General features: G+C 38.0%; 1 protein-coding gene across 5 annotated transcripts in view; it reads left to right on the top strand.

The window, feature by feature from the left end:
* SUCO (SUN domain containing ossification factor) overlaps positions 1-13114 on the top strand; it is a 54460-nt gene extending 41346 nt beyond the window's left edge. For all 5 annotated transcript variants that reach the window (XM_027767992.1, XM_027767991.1, XM_014584021.2 and 2 more), the window contains 5 exons: positions 622-726; positions 2183-2337; positions 2824-2915; positions 10131-10186; positions 11077-13114. In XM_027767992.1, the coding sequence (XP_027623793.1) occupies positions 622-726; positions 2183-2337; positions 2824-2915; positions 10131-10186; positions 11077-11520 (852 nt within the window). In that variant the 3' untranslated portion in view covers positions 11521-13114. The remainder of the gene's footprint in view (positions 1-621; positions 727-2182; positions 2338-2823; positions 2916-10130; positions 10187-11076) is intronic.
* Positions 13115-20481: the final 7367 nt, after the last annotated feature.

The raw sequence follows: 20481 nt of genomic DNA, 5'->3' as shown, positions 1-20481 counted from the left end.
GCTTTCTGTCTCTATGTCTCTGACTGTCTTTCTGGTGAGAGCTCACGCGTCCTATGGCAAAAACCTCTTAAAAAAATAATTTATCAGCCTAACTTACACAGTATTCTGCATTGTAGCAATGATTGGGGAAAAACAATTGAAAAGAAAGATTAAATACAGTGTTCAGATTCTTGAAGTGCTTTGTTTGTTAAAATTATGACCAAATCGGTTTTTTTTTTTTTTTTTGAGAAGTTTTCTTGCTATAGGGCATGTGCGCTTGCCAGAAAGACAGCCCGGGGGGATGGCCACGCCGCAGTCCCTTCTCCTCTGTTCTCCTCTCGGGATCTTGGGCACGCACGCACACATGCCCGGAGTGAGTTTCAAGCCACCGGGTCCGGGATGCAAACCGCGGTCGACTATATAGGAGTCCAGCGACATAGCCATTACGCCAACTGCTGGTCCCAAAGAGAGGGGTAGTTTGTTTTTTTTGGACCAAGTCTTAATGATGATTAAGATCTTTTTATTAATGCATTTATTTTAAAAGAATTCAATAACTTTTCCAGATTATTTTTCTTGACTTTATAATGTAGTTAATGTATAGATGATACACAAAGAAAAATAATACTTATTTGTTCATCATAGGATCAGCGGCAAACTGAAGCCATCCAGTTGCTACAGGCCCAGCTGACTAACATGACACAGCTTGTTTCAAACTTGTCAACAACAGTAACAGAGCTAAAACGAGAGGTAATTGTTACTGCTAGTATTGTAAGATGTAGTGCATGTATGGAAATTGTCATAAAGGCAGACATGTTAACATGAATGCAGTAACTTAAAAACTATAGCCAAAAAGAGTTATCATTTAGAGAGAACATTTCAGAAAGCCAGAATGTGGCTTTCATAATTTATGCCTATAATACAGGTATAAAGCTATCCTAGTAGGCCTTTTGCAAAGATTATTAGCAACAACATGGACTTAATTTTCTGTTCATAAAATTAAAAAAGGCCCATAAAGTTGCTTAATAAAGCAAAAATTCAATTGACTTAACAAATATTTATTGAAACCTGTTGATGAGGGGAGCACATAGCAGTGAATAGACAGGATTTACATCCTGGGGGAGGGATAGAATGTATGTTATAAATATATAAACAGATGGTAATTTCTCTGCATGGTAAGAGAATGAAAGAACAGAATGTATGTATATAGGGTGGTGGTGATGAGAGATGCTGCTTTAAGGTGGGGTGATCTTGGAAGTTTTATCCAAGGAGGTGGCTTTAGAACTAAGTGCTCCTGAGGGAGCTGGCAGTCATACATTGCCTGGATTGAGAACTTGCTAGCAGAACTAGGACACAGAACTTGAGGTTCAAACAGTGTGATGTATTTAAGGGCAGAAAGTTGAGAGAAGTGAGGCTAAGAAATAGGTTCAGGATATTGATAGGGGCTAGGCCATGTGGGACTTCATAGGCTTTCAGAGTTTGAATTTTATTCTAATCATTGAAAGTCACTAGACATTACTAGGTAAAGAAGGGATACAGATCATCTCATTAATAAGTAACAGTTTGAGGAACTCCCCGCTTATTGCCCTTTGTAGAGAAGCAAGAGCAGAAGCAACAGGAAGCCAATCAGGAGGCAGTTGCAGTGGCTGAGGCTAAATGAGGTTGGCTTCAGAAGTGGAGGATAATGTGACACTGTTAGATTTATAATGTGTTGAAGAGGTAGAATGACAAGACTTGCTGAAAGATTGGGTATGTGGGGATGAGGAATTAAGGATGATCTGCAGGTGTTCAGCTAAGTAACTGAGGGATTGATCGTTCAGTTTCATAGATGGAATGGTAAAGATGGGATGAGAGAGTAATTGCTCCCTGTACCCAGGAGTAAATTGATGCAAATGTAAAGACAATCCAAATGTGATAAAATGTTAACAGTTGGTGAACATAGATGAAAGGCACAGTATGTTTGCTGTACTGTTCTTAAAACTTTCCATAGATTTAAAATTTTTCAAAGAAAGAATTGGGGGTGGGAGAAGAAAAAGGAAAAACATTGCTTTAATAGTTAATTTTTCAAACAGCACATCCCACCTTTATGGTTTTGAAGCACATTTAAAAATATTTAGAATGATTTGTCCTTTGACTATAAGAGACCACTGTATTTTTCCCAATGTGATTTATAATAATAATTGTTATTATTTAACTCTCTTCTCAGGTTTCAGATCGACAAAGCTATCTTGTGATATCTTTGGTTCTCTGTGTTGTCTTGGGACTGATGCTTTGTATGCAGCGTTGTCGAAACACTTCTCAATTTGATGGAGATTATATTTCAAAGCTTCCTAAAAGTAGTCAATATCCAAGCCCTAAAAGGTAATTAGCATTATATTTAATATTTTTATTTTTAATATTTCATATATATGCTTTTTATATTTCTGATCAATATTTAGCAAATAAAGGGACACAAAGGTGATTTCTTTCCCAGCAAGAATCTCTTGAAACCAAGATGTTAAAAACATCAGTGGGATAGTAAGGTGGTCTTATTGCTGGGTGGCTCTGTAAATTATAATAGAGAAAACACAAATTGTGTGCATAAAATCAAATGTTCCCATTGAGAAAGATGTTCAAATGTGGAATTCAAAGGAGAGGGAAATAGGTATTTTAATATAGTACCTTGTAGATAAAGATCTTTTACTTTTTTTTATTTGTATTAACAATAACTAGAGTGTGAGTCTAGAGTTAGTACTATGTGGTTGATATGTACAGTTCTCAGTTGCCTCCATTTAGCCTCAGCTATAGAGGAAATTATTTATAGTTTACTCATTGTGTCCAATATTGATTTTTTTCCTTAATGTGTAGGTGTTTCTCTTCCTATGATGATATGAATTTGAAAAGGAAAACTTCATTCCCGCTCATCAGATCCAAGTCTCTACAATTAACTGGCCAAGAAGGTAAATTTCTGTGGCTATGTAAAATGTGTTTGTAAACATGAAAGTAGCTTATTTCTGGCCTAAGTGTCGTGTGTTCCAGACCATCTGCAACGAAAAATGGATATGCATAACCTTTGTGCTTTATCAGTCACTTTATCATTTTCACATTTTATATCTATCTTTGTTCCTAAAAGCCCGAAGGGTGGGGAGGGGGACGTAGTTTATTAAATTAGCAATTGGTAGCTTTGTTTGCACATGCTCCTGTTTAGAAGTATTTCTTTTTAGAAAGGGATGTTTGAGAAAGTTCATCAGATATGGAAAACCTGAATGTGCTCCCATAGCATCCTGTGCTTATCTGCCTCCTCTTCCTATACAGGTAGGACCCCTTTTATCTCTAGCTTAGGACTCTGAGGCACTTTCTAAACAAAAATCTGGTCTTTCTCTTCTGTAACCCCAGAGTCTGTAATTAGATTTCATTGTCTAACACTCAGTAAATACTTAATGAATCAATGGCTGTGTACTGAGTGGCAATTTTCCTATTTTAGTACCTTTGTAAATAGTGCTTATTAAGAGACTTAGAAATTTGTCTTCATAACAATATTAAAACAACTAAGTTAATTATATATTTCAATTAGGGGTGCTTTCATAATAATCATTGGCTATTCCAGTTGATTAATTCATTCAGGTAATTATGCTGAGCTTCACTAGTTTGTTGCTATCACAAAGCTTTATAGACATAACCCATTACATGTATGTTTACCTAGGACTAGTAAATCTCTTCCTTCTGCTTTTTCTTTTTCTTTTCTTTGTCTTTCTTTTTCTTTTGTTTGCTATGTCTTTTCATAAATGAAACTTTTAGTTGAAGTTTACATACAAGAAAATAAAATTATTATATTTAAACTTGCTCAATTTTGGAACCAGTAGTTAGTGTAATGGCTATGTCGCTGGACTCCCACGTAGTCAACCACAGTTCGCGTCCCGGATCCGGTGGCTTAAAACTCACGCCGGGCACGTGTGCATGTGTGCCCAAGATCCCGAGAGGAGAATGGAGGAGAAGGGATTGTGGTGTGACCAATCCCCCCTGGGGGGTGATTTCTCGCTTTCTGTCTCTATGTCTCTCTGTCTGGCGAGCCACGCGCCCTATAGTGAAAATCTCTCTCTCTCAAAAAAAAAAAAAAAACTTGCTCAATTTTTATAAATTGAATATACCTATGAATATAAACCAAAGTTAAGAAACAGAACATTATCCAGTACCTCAAAAACATCCCTGTGGTCTTTTAGTCACTACCTACTCTCCTCTCCCCCCGGGTAGTCAGTATTTTGACATTCAAATAATAAGAGATTGGCCATGCCACTGAGTGTAGTCACTTGTTTATTATCATTCCTGTGTAGCAGTCCATTATATAAATATGCTGCATATTTGTCATTTATACTTGGATTATTTTAATTTTGAAGCTATTATGTATCTTTTGGTAGTACATGTCTGCATTTCTGTAGGATGTACACTAGGACATGAGATTGGTAGCTCATACCGCATATTTTGTTCGATTTTGGACGGTACTGTAACATAGTTTTCTAGAGTGTCATTTCAATGTGCCATCCATCAGCTGTGAATTGGAGTTCCAGTTGTTCCGCATCCTAATTATCATTTAGTATTTTTGGTCTTTTAGCCATTCTGGTGGTATATGTGCATAGCTTATTTGAGCTATTCATGCAATTATGTTAGAGATATTTTTCCTTCATAGCACTTCAAGTCTCATTTTAAAATTAAGTGAAATCATAGTTGTTTTACTGTTTCTTTTATCATTATCTGACTCATTAAGACCAAATAGAGGTAGTCGTTTGCACCTAATGGTGTAATTACTTCCATTTTAAACAATGATGTGATTTTGGTTTATCTTTACAAGTAAAGAAGCTTGAGTACAGTAGCAGGAGATTCACTTTCTTCTGTTACTAGTAAGTTCATTTATTTCTTCTCTCATTTTTTTTTTTAAATTAAAAGGTAGTCATGACATTGGGGGTAAATAGGTCTTCAGTAATATGTAGTGGTAAGATGTGTGGTAAGAAAAGCATTCTGTAGTCTTGTGGTTAGGTAGATCTTAGTCTTTTGGTGAGGGAAGCTGTGCCCCTAAACTGTGAACTTCTCCAGTTTTCTCAGTCCTTTCCCCCACTCCATGCCACCTCACTCTCCTTAGGTGGGACAGTTGATTAGAGGGAGCTGAGTTGGGTTTTTCCCTTCCTCCAGGTAGGTTAGTTTCTCTTGAAACTCTTAACACTGGACTCTAATTTCTTCTGAGGGCAGATCTTATTAACAAGAACAGAATCCTTTGGTGTATTTTAAAACATGGATCTGGTAGTGCCCCTGGAGGTAAAATTCAAAAATTTGAGAGTCCCCTCCCCTCTATGACCAGGTGTCCCTGGAGTTTTTAATTTCCAGTCTTATCCACACTGAGCTTTCAAGCAACTCATTCGTTACTGTACAGTTTTCCATACCTGGCACTGTTCCCTCAGAGGCTTTTGCTTCTGGTTTCTGCTCTGTGAAGTTGTGATTCTCTGTATTTACCTGTCAGTCTCTCCACATTTCGAGTGACCTCACATTTCTGATCAATCTAAGAGTTTTGGTTTTTCAGTATGTTCAATTTTTCTTTATTACTTTGTAGAGTGGAGTAGCAACTTCTGAGCTTTTTACAAGCTAAACTAGATACTAGGTTTGTTTTGTTTTTATCTTTGTATTTTTGTTTGTCCATGATAGAGAATATGTGTACACATGTGAGAGAGAGAGAAGTACCCTCCAATGTTCTGGTTACACCACTCTACCCTTCCTTCAGTCTTCTAGCCTGTCAGATCCTAGGCACTCATACATATGCCTGGCATATTTCAGCAGACTGGCCCAGTGCCCTAGGTTTTTGTATTGACTTTTATGTGCAGCAGTGTTGTTCGACTGGTATAATGCGTTTACAGGATGTTTACAGTGCGTTTGGATGCAGGAGCATTTTCTGAGAATAAAGACAGTTTTGTTTCTTCTTTCCCAGTCCTTAGTGTTTTTATTTCCTTTGCTTCTCCATGATGCATTTTTATCAGCGTTACATGAAAGTGGTTGGCAGGCACCTTTGCCTTGTTCCCAAAGGGAAAGCTTTTAGTGTTTTAGTAGTAGATACTATATTTTCCATAGATATTTTGTAGCTACCCTTTATCTGAGGAAGTTCTTTTCTATTCTTAGTTTGCCCATAGTTCCCCTCTCCCATGAGTATTTGTTTAATTTTGCTAAATATTTTTTTTATCTTCTTTTAAAAATCATTTTAATGTTATAGAAATGAATTATATTGATTGACTTTCTGATGGTGATTTTTTATTGTATTCTTAAACACCAATTGATAATATGCATGCATGGGACTTCAAAATGTTAATGGAAAATGGAATTTATGAATTTATTTTGGTGTGAAAAATTTTGAAATCTATACATAGTTTTTAATTCACAATCTTTTGAACTTTGTGAAAACCCTTCATATATGTATGTAAGTTTTGAATATGTTGTTATTTTTACATAACTTTCATAATTATTTAGGTATTTTGCATCTATCATTCATGAATAACATTGGCATGTAGTTTTTTACTTCTCATGTTGGATTTCACTATTTAAAACTATATAAGTGAAATGGGCAATAAGATTATGATTATTTCTTGTTTGAATCAGTCATGTAGGTCTGGAATTTTCTTTTAAAGGGAGTTGAGTGCCTTTAATTGAGATTATAGGAACTGGGTTTTTTTATCATTTTAAATGATTAATTTTAGGAATTTATCTATTTCACCTAAAGGTGGTCCCATCTTACCTTTTGCCTATTAACTGTTGCTTTTTTTTCCCCCCTTTCTTGACCTGAGATTTTTCTTAAGAGGGAAGAAGTGGATATTTTCCTTTTACTGTCTTTAGATTTGAAGTTGTATGTGCTTTTTGTTTTTTGTAATTCTGCCAGAGAGTGCACGTACTCACTGGAGAGAGACAGAGGAGGAGGGAGAGGGGGAGCAGGTGAGAAAGCATACCTCATGAGGAATAGTCGAACCAAAAACCCCTTCTCTGTCTCTCTCCTTTCAGGATTTTGGGCATGTGTTCACATGCACCTGGTGTGTTTCTCAAGCCACTGGACCCAGGACTCATCCATGTAGTCAACCACATGGGATCCAGCCACCTTAACCACTTGCCACAGGCCGAACCTGTTCATAATTTTTGTCCTTATACTGGTTACCCTAGAAATGAGAAGTACTTAACAAAGTCTGAAGTTAATTAATTGTTTTTAATTCCTCTTGAACAAGACCCAGATCTTAAAACTAAACTCTTATTTGTCCCTAGTCTAATTTATACATTATTGTTCTTACATATTTTAATTTAATTTTTATTTAACTTATCAAAGTATGAATACTTATTACATTTAACAGTCATTTAAACTTACCCATGTATTTACTTATTTCTTTTTTCTTCAGTTCTTCTTTCTAAAATCTTTCATTTGTCATTACCTCCCATAAACCTCTAAAATATTATTCTCCTGGTTGGTTTTTTTTTTTTTTTTTAATTTGTTTTTTGTCAGTCTTTTCATTTCATTTGAGATTTGTTGGGCTCTTTAAGTCTCTTTCATCAGTACAGGAAAACTGTCAGGCATTGTTTTTCTCAAAATGTTAACCTCTACCCTATTCTCTTAGATTCTTCAATTTAATTAAATGTGTCCTCCTCCCTTTATTCCCTCTGTCTCATAAACTTTCCTTTTTTTTACCACTCTGTGCCGTATTTTGGATGATTTCTTCTGATCTGTCTTCCAGGCCACACAGTCGTAAGTTGTGGCTAGTCTCATTATTAAATACATCCATTAAATATAACATACAGATTTTGCTTTGTTTTGTTTTATGCTTCCTGCGGATATTTTCAAGCTTGTTTTCCATTTGAACATAGAGAATACAATTGTCTTTATAGTATATGTTTGATAATTCTAAGGTCTTGAATCTTTTTTCATTAATTGTTTTTGTAGACACTTGCTCAAGTGTGTTGTCTTTGTGTGTTACTCCTTTTCAAAAAATTGTAGGGATAATTTGAGGGCTTTTATTGCAAAGAAAATTGTCTCTGTTCATGTAACGTTCTGCATTCAGGAGGTTTGTTGGACCCACCCCATTGGTGATGGGGTTGGACTACAAGTCCATGTGCAGCTTTATTCTTTCCCAGAGGCTTTATTGCTTTGGAGTCCCAGCTTAAGTGAAGTGAAGAGGGAGAAGGTAGCTTCTTAGACTTCTTAGACCCGTTTTTGGGTTGATCCTTATGTCTGACTTGTGATTTATTCTCTTATAATACCATTACAGCCAAAGTTCATGTATTTTTGAATTGGTAAATGCGCAGGGGGGAAAATGATAATTTTTGGTTTCCACTTGTCTATCTGGGTTCCTACTTTTCCATCAGTTTTGGGCTGGGAATTACCTATTAGCTTGGCATCTTCGATGCTTTTGGTGATTTAAAAACAAACAAACAAAACAAAACAAAAAAAGACACAAAAACGGCCATCAGAGAACCAGCAGATGACGTAGTGGTTAAGGCACTAGACACTTTGACATGGCTGACCATGGTACAAGTCCCAGACCTGGTGGCTTGCTTTCTCAATTTCTCTCTCTCTCTCTCTGGTCAAATTAAAATAAATAAATGAATGAATAAATTAAAGTAATTCTTTAAAAAAAAAAGAGCCATCAGATGTAGTTGCTTTTAGTGAAGAAGTTGATCTGGGTGACATGACCATTCTTTATAGTAGATAATGATAAAAAGTAATTTGAGATTAGTAATTTGATGGAAATGATTATTTGGAGGAATGTTGGATATTTTTATATCTTTGATGACTTTCTTAAGAAATCTGTAGGACGTAATGTAAAATATTATAACTAGTTGAATTATGTTGTTAACATCTCCAGTATATCAAGATTTTATAGTGAATTTGGTACTTAAAACATAGTTCTATCGCTTTTGGTCTTTAAACAATTTACTTTTATTTCTTTCCTGAGCAAAGGAGACAAAAAGATCGACAGAAAGACAGCCTCTGTACGTCTTGATGCTGTGACCCTCCCCCCCCCCCCCCCTTTTCGCCCCCCCCAGAACCCCCCCCCAGCTTTAGCCAGCCCCAGATTATAGCCATGTGTGCCTGGCATACTCAGGGATGTCTCTGGACACAAACCTGGAACCTTCCTATATGGATCAGCCTTGCAGAACATCACATTTTAACACCGTGTCACCATGTCACTATCTGACTCCCTCATTTTTATTTTTAAAAATTTTGCCAACATGCATGGGCACTTGCTAGAGAGAGACTGGAGTTGGGGGTTTGGGTCAAGGAAGCACCTTCTGTGGGGCATGGTCATTCCATAATCAGTTCTCCATTTCTCCTTCCTTTTTGGATTTTGGACATGCATGCATATACACTCGGCATGTTTCTCAAGCTGTCAGATCCAGGACCCAGCTCCCTTAATCAACAGGCCATGGGTTGTCCTCTTGTTTACTTATAATGAGTTGAATAGAACTAAAGTGTCATGGTCCCTCTGCTGTGTATATTTATCCTGTTACTGTGGGGGTGGAGTAGAGGTGTCTTATATGTGTTAGAGTAATGAAATCTTGCAATCATCGAGCTAGAACTAATTGGTCTAACATACTCACTATGCCAGAAGTATCTGCTCACTGTTGCTTTGTCATATATACTGCATGTTCAGAATATTTTAGATTTTGGAGTTCCTGGTTTTGATCATTGTAATAAACAATTAGTAAAGAATTATAATAAGAATTTTGTGGATCTTTTCAAACTGGCTTTTATATATGATCACAACTGCTTGTTGCATGTTGTTAATCCACCTTTGCAACACTGCAGATTGTCTGCAGGTTTGGTGTTAGCTTATCCAGTAATGTTTTTTTCCTCATCAGGTAAGAGGGTAGTATTGGTCCCAAAACAGGTCTGTTACTGTGCTGGTTGGTAATTACCTATTCATTAAAAACAAGGAAGCATAGTTATTTCAAGGTGACAAATTTACAGTAAGAGTGGTACCATCTCTCATTTTGCCTCTTTTGACTTATTAATTTAAAATGCATAAGTGTATAATTAACATGGTATTATAAATAAGAATCTGTGGATTATATTAATCACTAAGGGGTGCCATTTCATTGCTTAGTGTTTAGTTATAGCATAATCCACTTTCATTTTACACCTTTTTTTTTCTTACTTATAGTAGACCCAAATGATCTGTACATCGTAGAACCCCTCAAGTTCTCTCCAGAAAAAAAGGTAGTATTTTGTTTCTTTTTAAGTTTTTCAGTTGGCTAAAAGAATTAATATAACCATTAAATAGTACTTAACTTACTGTTTATTTTCAGACATGGTAATAATGGTGTAAGTCAGTGTTCACAGAAGTCAGCAAACTGACCTTTAGGCCATTTGTGGCCTGTGGCTTATTTTGTATGGGCTGGGAGCCTAGCAAGGTTTTCTAATTTTTATAAAATAAAACAAAGGGAAATATATAAGAGAGACATTATGTGACCTGTAAAGCCTAAATATTTGCTATCCTTTATAGAAAAAGTTAGCTGATCATTGGTCGATAGTCATTATTTATTGACTGTCTAATGCAGGTCAGGTACAATGAATGCACTGAGAATTACAGGCACTCTGCATCCACCATGCTTCTAATTCTCATAGTAGGCTGATGATGGTGTAATCCCTGTTTTTTAAATGAAAAACTGAAACTCAAAAGAATTTTGCATCTTCTCCAAATGACCTATTGAAAAGGTGGCCTAACTCACAATGTGCCTGGAATTTTTTTGGCCTCAAAGAATGCTTTTTCAGACATTTTGCTTCTCAAATAATACATGAAAACAGCCATTATACCTGGCACATAGTAGTTATTCAGATGTTATTTATCACTCCCTCAATCTATAATATATTCAAGGTGGTAGGTAAGCAATTTAAAGTGTTTTGATTGAGTAGTATTTACAAAAAACAGAAGTGGTAATGGTTCTTCCTAGAACATAGCTGTGTATATGTACATATATATGCTATTTGCAATACTGTTTTCCTTTTCTCCAGGAGGTGGCAGTTTCTTTCATTAGCTCAGCTCTCTAGATGTTTGATAAGGTAACTTTGAGGTCTAATTCTTATCCTTTCTTTTACTTGTGTGATAGAAGAAACGCTGCAAATACAAAACTGAAAGAATTGAGACCATAAAACCTGCGGATCCATTGCACCCTATAGCCAATGGAGATATAAAAGGAAGGAAGACCTTTACGAACCAGAGAGATTTCTCCAATATGGGAGAAGTTTACCACTCTTCTTATAAGGGTCCTCCATCTGAAGGAAGCTCAGAAACTTCATCACAGTCAGAAGAGTCCTATTTTTGTGGCATTTCAGCTTGCACAAGTCTGTGCAATGGACAGTCCCAAAAGACAAAAACTGAAAAGAGGGCTTTAAAACGAAGGCGATCTAAAGTCCAAGACCAAGGAAAATTGATAAAAACTCTAATACAGACTAAGTCGGGATCATTGCCGAGCCTGCATGACATAATCAAAGGAAACAAAGAACTCACCGTGGGAACATTTGGTGTGACAGCAGTCTCGGGGCATATCTAAAGTTCATTGAACTTTTCATACTGGAGACTTTTTTTGTTGTTCTTAAAAGAACAGTCTGTGGTATTTGGTGGGTTTGGGGAGGGAGAAAATATTAATGGGAAAAATATTTAGAAATTATGGTTTCTGCCTTTTTAAAAAGTAGATGGGATTGTGTCAATCTTGGTTAATGAGCTGCAGTTTTACAAGGCTGATCACTTCCTACAAGGACAATGGTAGATATTTTATAAAATGATTTTTCACGGATTAATTACTGGGACAAAAGTAATTTGGAAACCCAGTTCCTTGGGTGGGATAGGAATGAAAGCCTAAACCTCTTCCTTTAGCTTTGTTCCTAGTTCTTGCACCTTCCCATATTTATGTGCCTTTTGTCTATTTATAATGCCACTGGAAGAGGAGGGAGAACTTTTTCTGTCATTTGATTTCTTTTATAACTTTGTTAGTTTCTTGAAGCTGCAAACACTACAAGGCTTTAAGGTGGTCTATGCCTGAAGCTCAGAATGTGGGTCAGACAGTGTAAAGATCCTGAAGACTTGCCAACTAGGTTTCTGTTTAGCAAACTCACTGGAAATACACACTTGCTAGAATTGAAAAATCTATTCTTTAAGGTAAATGGTGATGCTGTTAATGTTTTTGTTTTTGTTTTTCTTTTTCACTTATTTGGACTGGATTACTTTTTCCTTAGTTACTAACTCAATGAGAAAAAAAAAAAGCTACAGATTTTTTTTTGCAAGTAACTAGTATTTGTAATAAATTTTTGATAAATTTACCTTTTAAACACATTAAACTATCTGTGAAGGTTTTTTTTTAGCTTCATTACATTTTAAACATTCACAGTAAACACTAGTCCTCCAAACTTTCACATCACTATTTTCTATTACTATAAATATAAAGTTCGAAGGTTTGGCGAATGCGTCCAGGTCTCATAATCACTGCCTATATACATGTGCACAGAACCAGCTAGTGAGTTTGTTAAGCCTTGTCTAATTGGGCAAGTCTAAAGGGATGACTATTCCTTAATGTTTGCTTCGTATTGGCTACAGATGTGCAGAGATACATGTGTGGTATCAATGTGTCTGTCTTCGTTTGTCTTTTTTTTTTCTTTAACAAAATAATTGTCAGTGACTATTTGAATAAAATGATTTCTTAGTGTGTGCTTGTACAGTAATGAGTGCAAGTGGGACGTATTTCTTTGTGAAAGAGAGAATTGACTATTTTGTGTTGTGAGATTTAAGTTATAACTTATTGAGCACTTTTAGTAATAACTGTTTTTAAACTTGTCTAATACCTTTCTTAGGTATTATTTGTAATGTGACTTATTTAAAGCCTTTTTTGTTTAAGTTGCTGCTTTGTGTCAACAGTATGTTGTAGAAGATTTAACTTTTTTTTTTTCCAGTCTGCACAATTAGCCATTCAGAGCAAGAGGGGAATTGTATAGAAGCCCCTTGAAAAGAGGTCCAGAGGAGAGCAGAGGTAGGGTGGGAGGTTTCACCATCTGTGTGTTGTGGAAAGAGGACTTTGAATATGTAACTACGGAGCTGTAGTGCCATTAGAAACTGTGAATTTCCAAATAAATCTGAACACTTGTCTTTATTAATTATTGGCTCTTCTGTCCTTTGAAAGAAAACAGAAATTTATTACTAATCTCTTAACAGATTTAAGTTTTGGCTAAAAGTTTAAAAGCTAAATATAGCAATATCCCATTAAATATTGATCACATTTAAGCTACCTATAAGCTGATTATACTCGGACACAAATATTTTGTTCCGTATGCAATCAAACAGTGAAATGACAGTTTTGGATCTTTGTTCATAGAATTGCATGTATGTGCTTTTATTAGATGCTCTCTTTAAGGTTCCTGATTTTTAACTTTTCCATATCTAAGTAGAGCACAACATTTTACAATTTGGAGTTTATTTCTCCTCTCTCAGATTGTAATTGCATGAAGAAAAAAAACCTTTAAATCAGGGAGTGAAAATTCTTGTCATTAGTAAACTTGTAACTGGCATGAAGGAAAATTGTATATGTATCTAATAGGCTTTCAGTGTTCCTAATGCCCAATCTCCTTTTATTTCTCATGATGTTAAGTAAACCTTTAAAACTATACTGTGGGGCCAGCAGGTGGTATGATGGTTAACGCACTGGATCCCGCATGATTGATTGCATGGTTCAAGTCCCAGACTGGCATCTTGAAAAACATGCTGGGCAGGACCAGCAGATGGTGTAATCATTGCGTCGCTGGACTCTCACATAGTCGACCGCAGTTTGAGTCCTGGGCACAGTGGCTTAAAACTCATACCAGGCATGTGTGTGTGTCTGCCCAAAATTGCAAGAGGAGACTGAAGAAGGGATTGTAGTGTGGCCATACCCCTGGGGGGTGATTTCTCACTTTCGGTCTCTCTGGCAAGCGCATATGCCCTATAGCAAAAATCTCTCAAAAAGAAAGAAAGAAAGAAAGAAAAACATGCCCTGTTTGTGTTCATGTGTGCCCAAAATCCTAAGAGGAGAATGGAAAAGAGATTACAGTGTGGCCATCCCTGGGGCACAATTTCTCATTTTCCTTCTCTTTCTTTCCATTGAGCATACTTGTTCTATAGCAAAACAAAACAAACAAAAAAAGACCAAAGAAAACTAACAGTATACCCTAATAGGAAACAGGAAACAGGGATTGGTAAGGTCAAGGATATAAAGTAAGGGGCCAGCAGATGGCATGATGGTTAAAGTGCTAGACTCTCCCACATGTCCAACCATGGTTCAAGTCCCAGACCTAGTAGCTTGAAAATCACACCTGGCACATTTGCATACATGTCCAAAATCCCAAGGGGAGAATGGAAGAGAAGGGATTGTGGTCTGGCCATCCTCCCCATGGGAGTGTTTTCTCATTTTCCCTCTCTCTGACAAGGGCAACCACCCCATGCCAAAAAAGAACCTAGAGAAAAAGATGTAAAGTAAAAACAATTTTTTTTTTTTTTAATTTGCCAGAGGCCCACGGACTCAAAGATGGAAGATGGAAGGGAAGATGAGAAAACACCTGATGGGGGATGAACACTCTGTAATCCCTTCTCTATTTCTCTCTCCTTATGGAATTTTAGTCATGTACCCACACATGCCAAGCATATTTTTCAAGCTACCTGGTCTAGGACTAGAACTTCACAGTTGGCCATGTTGGCTCTAGTACTTTAACTACCATGCTACTGACTGGCCTATAAAATAGTTCTTTTAACTGGATTTAAAAAATAATAATAATTACTGAAGTTATATATAGGTATAATTTGAGGAATTATTGATAAATAACTTATGAAATGGTAGTTCTCAGTTCCACGCTGTTTCTCTCATACACACCTCCACTACCCATCTTTCTCTACTAAGCATTTCTTTCTTGATCTCTACTAGTGACCATTTTCAACTCTGTCTACAGTTATTGTGCTTATCTTGCCACTTGTTGGGCCTATAGGGAAGTTTAAGTTAAGCCAAGCCTGCCTTTTTTATGAAATTTGTGAATTATTGTAAGTTTAAATTATATATTTAACAAGCAGGACTTAGAGTGTAATCATACAAGCAGCCTTGTTTTGTCACCTGCTCAGTAGAACTAGTTAATGCTTCTGCTGCTAGATAAAAAATTAGGCAGACCTCATTACTGTTCTGGGCACTGTAAGTTACATAGCTGTCCTAAATTACCATGTAGAATACTTAGTCCTAGAAAATGGGTAAAGCTTCCCATTTCATTCCGATTTAGAGTTATTGTGTTCTCTGGAAGGCCCCAAGGAAGGTTAAAAGCCTGGGTGAAAGGTCTGGCATCTTCTTACACTCTGTCCACTCTCTCTCCCCTCACTTGCCAACTGAAGTTTTGACACCTCCAGGGTTGGAGTTGGGGATAAAAGAGGTAAAAGGAGCAAGAAAATTCTTACTTGAGTGTTTTTATTGTTGTTTTTTACTTTTTTTTTTTCCCCATAGGGAAAGTAACAGAGACAGAAGTAAAGTGAGAAATCACCCACTGGGGGGATGGCCATCCCATAACCCCTTCACCTCCATTCTCCTGGGATTTTAAGCACACACATACACATGCCACGCATGATTTTTCAAGCCCCTTGGTCCAGGCCTTGAGCCATGGTTAGCCATGTGGGAGTCTAGCACTTTAACCCCAAGCTACCTGCTGGTCCCTCTTACTGGATTTTTAAAGTCACAGATGACTTCAGGCTGTTTGGGGCTGGCAGACACTTAAAGATGACTTTTCCCCATCACCATGCTTTACCCCCTCCCGGCTCCCATCCTGTGGGGCTCTCCCCAGGAGAGTGCCCTCTAAGAGGGTGTGCCAGCATAGGGGCCTGCCCCTCCCACGGTGCAGCTGCTCCTCCACCTTCTCTCAATCTGTGGTGATGGGGTACACTGGTGGGGACAAGGCAAACTGTTTCAGTGCACCAGGGTAGGTCGTGCCATCGACTTCCAGAGGGAATCAAAATCTCCCTTGAAAGCATTAACAGCAGATTAAAACAAACAAAAGAAAAAATCTCTGACTTTGAAGACAAAACCTCTGGCTTACTCCAAGCTGCCCGAAAGAAAGAAAAAATAATAAAAATGAGGACGACTTACAGGAAATACTAGAAGCCGTTAAACAGTAAAATACCTGCCTATTGAGTATTCCCAAAGGCAAGGAGATGGGTAAAAATTATAAAAAATCTTGTTCATTAAGTTCTACCTGAAAACATTCCAAATCTAGAAAAACACATATCCAGACTCAGGAAATACAGACAACATCAGGTAGAAGCAACATAAAGTCCTCTCCAAGGCACATAGACAAAGTGGTAAAAATCAAAGACACTATTCTAAAACTGGTAAGAGAGTGGCAATTCATTTAAAAGATCCCATCAGAACAGCTTCAGACCTCTCAACTAAAACAGTGCAGATAAGGAAAGAATGGGAAGACACATTTAAAACCCTGAAAGAAAACCATTCAACCAAGAATACTATACCAGGCAAGATTATCCTTTAAATAGGAATGAGAGAGAAGATCATTCCTAGATGAAAACTGAAAGAATTTACCAGCATTAGACCAGCTCTTCAAGAAATACTCAAGGGACGACTGAATCAGGAAAGCAAACGAGAAGCAAATAGAAACGAGAACACAAAACCATTAAGAAAATAAATAACAAAATGGCAGGGCTAAGTCCACAAATATCAGTAATAACATTGAATGTTAATGGGTTAAATTCGCCAATAAAAAGACACAGATAGGCTGAATGGGTTACCAAACAGCCTTCCACATGCTGCTTACAAGAAACCTCACCAATAAAGATGAACAGAGTAAAGGGCTGGAGAAAGTCTTTTCAGGCAAACAGAAACAAAAAGGTTGGAATCATTCAAGACAAGAACCTTAAGAGTCAAAGAAGGACAGTCTATGGTATTTGGTATTGAAGGGGCTTAAGAAGATAAAACATATAAAGGAACAATTGAAAAATTAAAAAAAAAAAAAGACTTTTCATGGACACTTGAGGGCTATTGGGAGGAATCTCTGGCTGGGTTTTTCTATCACCTGGGTTCCCTTGATAGCCAAGGAAAAGCAACAACCTCTTGCTTCTTGCTGCTGAGTCCCAGTTGTTTCTTCAGAAGGTCCTATTGGACAACCCCCAGCTCCACCCCTTCCAGGTGGCTCTCAGATGTGCTCCAGATTTTCGTCTCCAGAAAACATGCATCCGTGGCCCACAAACAGTGGGAAGCTGCCTAATCCTAACAAGGGAATAAGCTCCATCACACACCGTGAGGGTAATCTGAAATCTGTCCCAAGTTTTACATTTTCCAGGAGGGATTCAGATTCCAGTCTACTGTGTTCCGTCTCCCATCTTAAGGGGGCGTATATTCCTGGGGCCAGTGATTGTATTCTGAGATCGGGGTAAATTTTGGTAAACTTGTCAATCACGTCAAATTTGTTCTTTTTGCCAATGGTTTAGGTGTGGATATGTGGTACAGTTCTGATCCTCGGCAAAGAGAGACTACTGCTGAGAGAAGAGCTTTCAAGAAAGTGTCTTCACTCCTAAAAAGTGAGTATGATGGACTTCTTTTTCCCTCTGCGCAATGCCTCATCTGGAGGACATGTAAATCTTTCTCGCAGGATGGGAGCTTGTCAGGAAAGGCTGTCCACCTGGAATAGACTGCAGAGTGTAAAAAGTAGTTTCTGGTGACATATCTGAGCCACTGATCCGCAGTCCTGGAGGCTCCCTACTTGGGAGCCCTTGTTAAATGAAACAAGAAATCCTTATTGTATCTAAGCCATTCTCAGTTGGTTTCTATGCTCCTGATAACCAAAAGCCTTCCATCTAAAAGAAGTATTAGCACTGACTATATGCCGAGATGATGCTAAAGTACTCATGGTAAATGCATTCACTAATTCAATGACCTCTATGTGTAGGCGCTGTCATTTTCCCATGTATTTTTATTGGGTGTGTGTGTGTGTGTGTCTGTGTGTGTGTCTTTTTCCCACTATGTCACGATCCACCTCCCTCAGCCTCCCCAGCACTTGGGACCACAGACACACATGCACTGCTTTCCAGGGCAGGCTGGGAATTGAACCTGGGCCACCCGTGTGGCCTCAGGCTGGTGAGCAGCAGTATCCAGCTAGCCCACTGTGGTGGGCCTATTGTCCCAACTTAAAGACGAATGAACTGAGAGTGATCCCAAAGTTAGGAAGTGGATGAGATGGGATTCAAGCCCTGTTCACGTGACTTCAGTTCCTAAGCCCTGGACCACCATGCTGTAACTCCTTCTGGCAGCGATAAATGAGGACATTATCTGACAACACCCCAGACAGCCCTTCAAAGAACTCAGGAGGTGGGGGCCATTTGCAGAAGCACCAAAACTTGCTCTTTTAAAAAATTACTTACCAGAAAGTGGTTTTTGCCACAGGGCATGTATGCTTGCTGGAGAGAAACAGAGAGAGACGGTGAGAGGGAAAGTGAGATATCACCCCCCAGAAGGGATGGGCACACCGTATTTCTTCTCCTCCATTCTCTTCCTGGGATTTTGGGCATGTATGTGCATGTGCCAGGCTGATTTTCAAGCCATGGGTCTGAGACTTAAACTGTGATCAGCCACGTGGGATTCCAACACTGCGACCACTGTGCTACCTGCTGCTACCAGAAATTGTACTTTTTAATAGTTCCTTGAGGGGAAAGACATAGTGTTCTTTGAACAAGTTATGGCTACCAGATTTCTTAATGGAAAAAGTGTAAAAACAAAAATTGACTTAGTCTAGGGAATGGGGAGTCTGAAGAGAGTTCTTTAAGAGAAACTTAAATGGGAGGCTTTAAGAAAAAATGTTCAATTTTCCTACTTTTAGGAAAAGTAGCCATCAGATAAGAATGAGTCCTTTCCAAGAGGTGCTTTGTTCTATCTGGTAAAATACATATCTTCTGAACACTATTGGCTAGCGGGGTCTAACCTTATGGGGTCAGGAAGTTTACACCATCAGATTCTAAGAACCAGGCAGCAATCAGAAGGGAGCCGTATTTGTATCAGCAGTAAAGTCTGCTCTCCCCAGGACCAGGCAATCAGAATTCTTACTTATTGGGGTTTATGGAACTTTAAAAGAAGAACTACAAAAATGACTCAAAATCCCCACATGAAAAAGAATATTCATTTGAGGAAGCCTGAAATGCTAATACACATCAGATCAAAGAGACTCTACTTAAAAATAACAACTACTAGCTCAGCAGAGAACGGAAGTTGTGGCTCTCCTTTTCCCCTCCGAGTCTCTGATCTCCCCCCAAAACCCCAGCACACAATCCACATGTGTCACAAAGGCCTCCCAGGCTTCATTAGCTCTGGTCTGTGTGTTGGTGGGTCCCAGGGCAACTGAGCTTGCCAAGACACTCAGAAATACCTGAAATATTTTCCACAGGGCCCTATTACCTATCCCAGCATCTCTCTATCATATCATTCTTTGTCTAATTGCAATTATGTGAAGTAATAACACTGGGCATTTTAGAGTTTATTTGCTGTGATATAGATCAGTTTAAAGCCATCTCTGCTGACTATTTGGCTGTGAACATTTAGTAAGTAAGCTACTTTGTTATCAGGCGTGAACGTCTGAGCCTGGTGCCAACAAAATCACTTAGACAGACATATTATGGCTCAGAAAGCTGATTCGTACTGTTATTTCTGACCAAGGAATTATCAACAAAGCCCTCTTTGAAAAGTGGCTATGGGGTTGTAGTTGCATTGTGCAATTGTTATGGAAGTTAAAAGGAGTACTGCAACTAAAGGACAGTCCATTAAATTTAAGGACATTGTTTATCGTGTCCAAGATTTCCATTGAGACATGTTGTTGGTTTAGACATCTTATACTTCCTGTAAGAGGAATTACAGAAGCACAGACCTCCTCTGGTAATTAAGTGAGCTCATTTCTCCAAGATTTCTAATCTGGTGACTTTTGCTGTAAGTTTTACAACTCCTAGGACTTTGACTTTGTATAATCTACTAAGTACCAACTTTTAACAACTGATTTATTACCCGGGGTTAAAAAAAAAAAAAGAGCTCCAGAAAACATCTTTTATGGCCCGACCCATTTCAGAGCTTTTCCTCAGTAGCATGACCTTCATTCTTCATCATTCCCCTGATATAAAGAGTCTTCCGGGGGGTCTGAACAGACCAGTCCAGGTCATCCTGGGTTGTGTGCTCTGAGAAGACAAGGGCAGGCCCTCCTAGCTCTCTCACCTTGGTCAGGCCTGCCTCCATTTCCCATGAGCACCTTCTGGATGAGTCGGCCCAGTCACAAACATGCTTTTACATGTATACACGTCTTCAAGATAAAAACCAACAAGACTTTCAGGCAAAGACTGTCCAAACACACATTCACACAGAAATGTCCTGGTCATCTTCATGTCCCTAAACAGGCCTCTATTCTAACATTTAATTGTGCTAGTAGTGAACATAATTGCTTACGAGTGTATGTCTACCTTTTCTGACTAGAAT

Source organism: Tupaia chinensis, unplaced genomic scaffold (genome assembly GCF_000334495.1).
Source record: "Tupaia chinensis unplaced genomic scaffold, TupChi_1.0 Scaffold000074_1, whole genome shotgun sequence".
Taxonomy (NCBI): domain Eukaryota; kingdom Metazoa; phylum Chordata; class Mammalia; order Scandentia; family Tupaiidae; genus Tupaia; species Tupaia belangeri.
The sequence above is the reverse complement of the archived record's forward strand: the minus strand, read 5'-3'. Positions and strand labels throughout refer to the sequence as shown.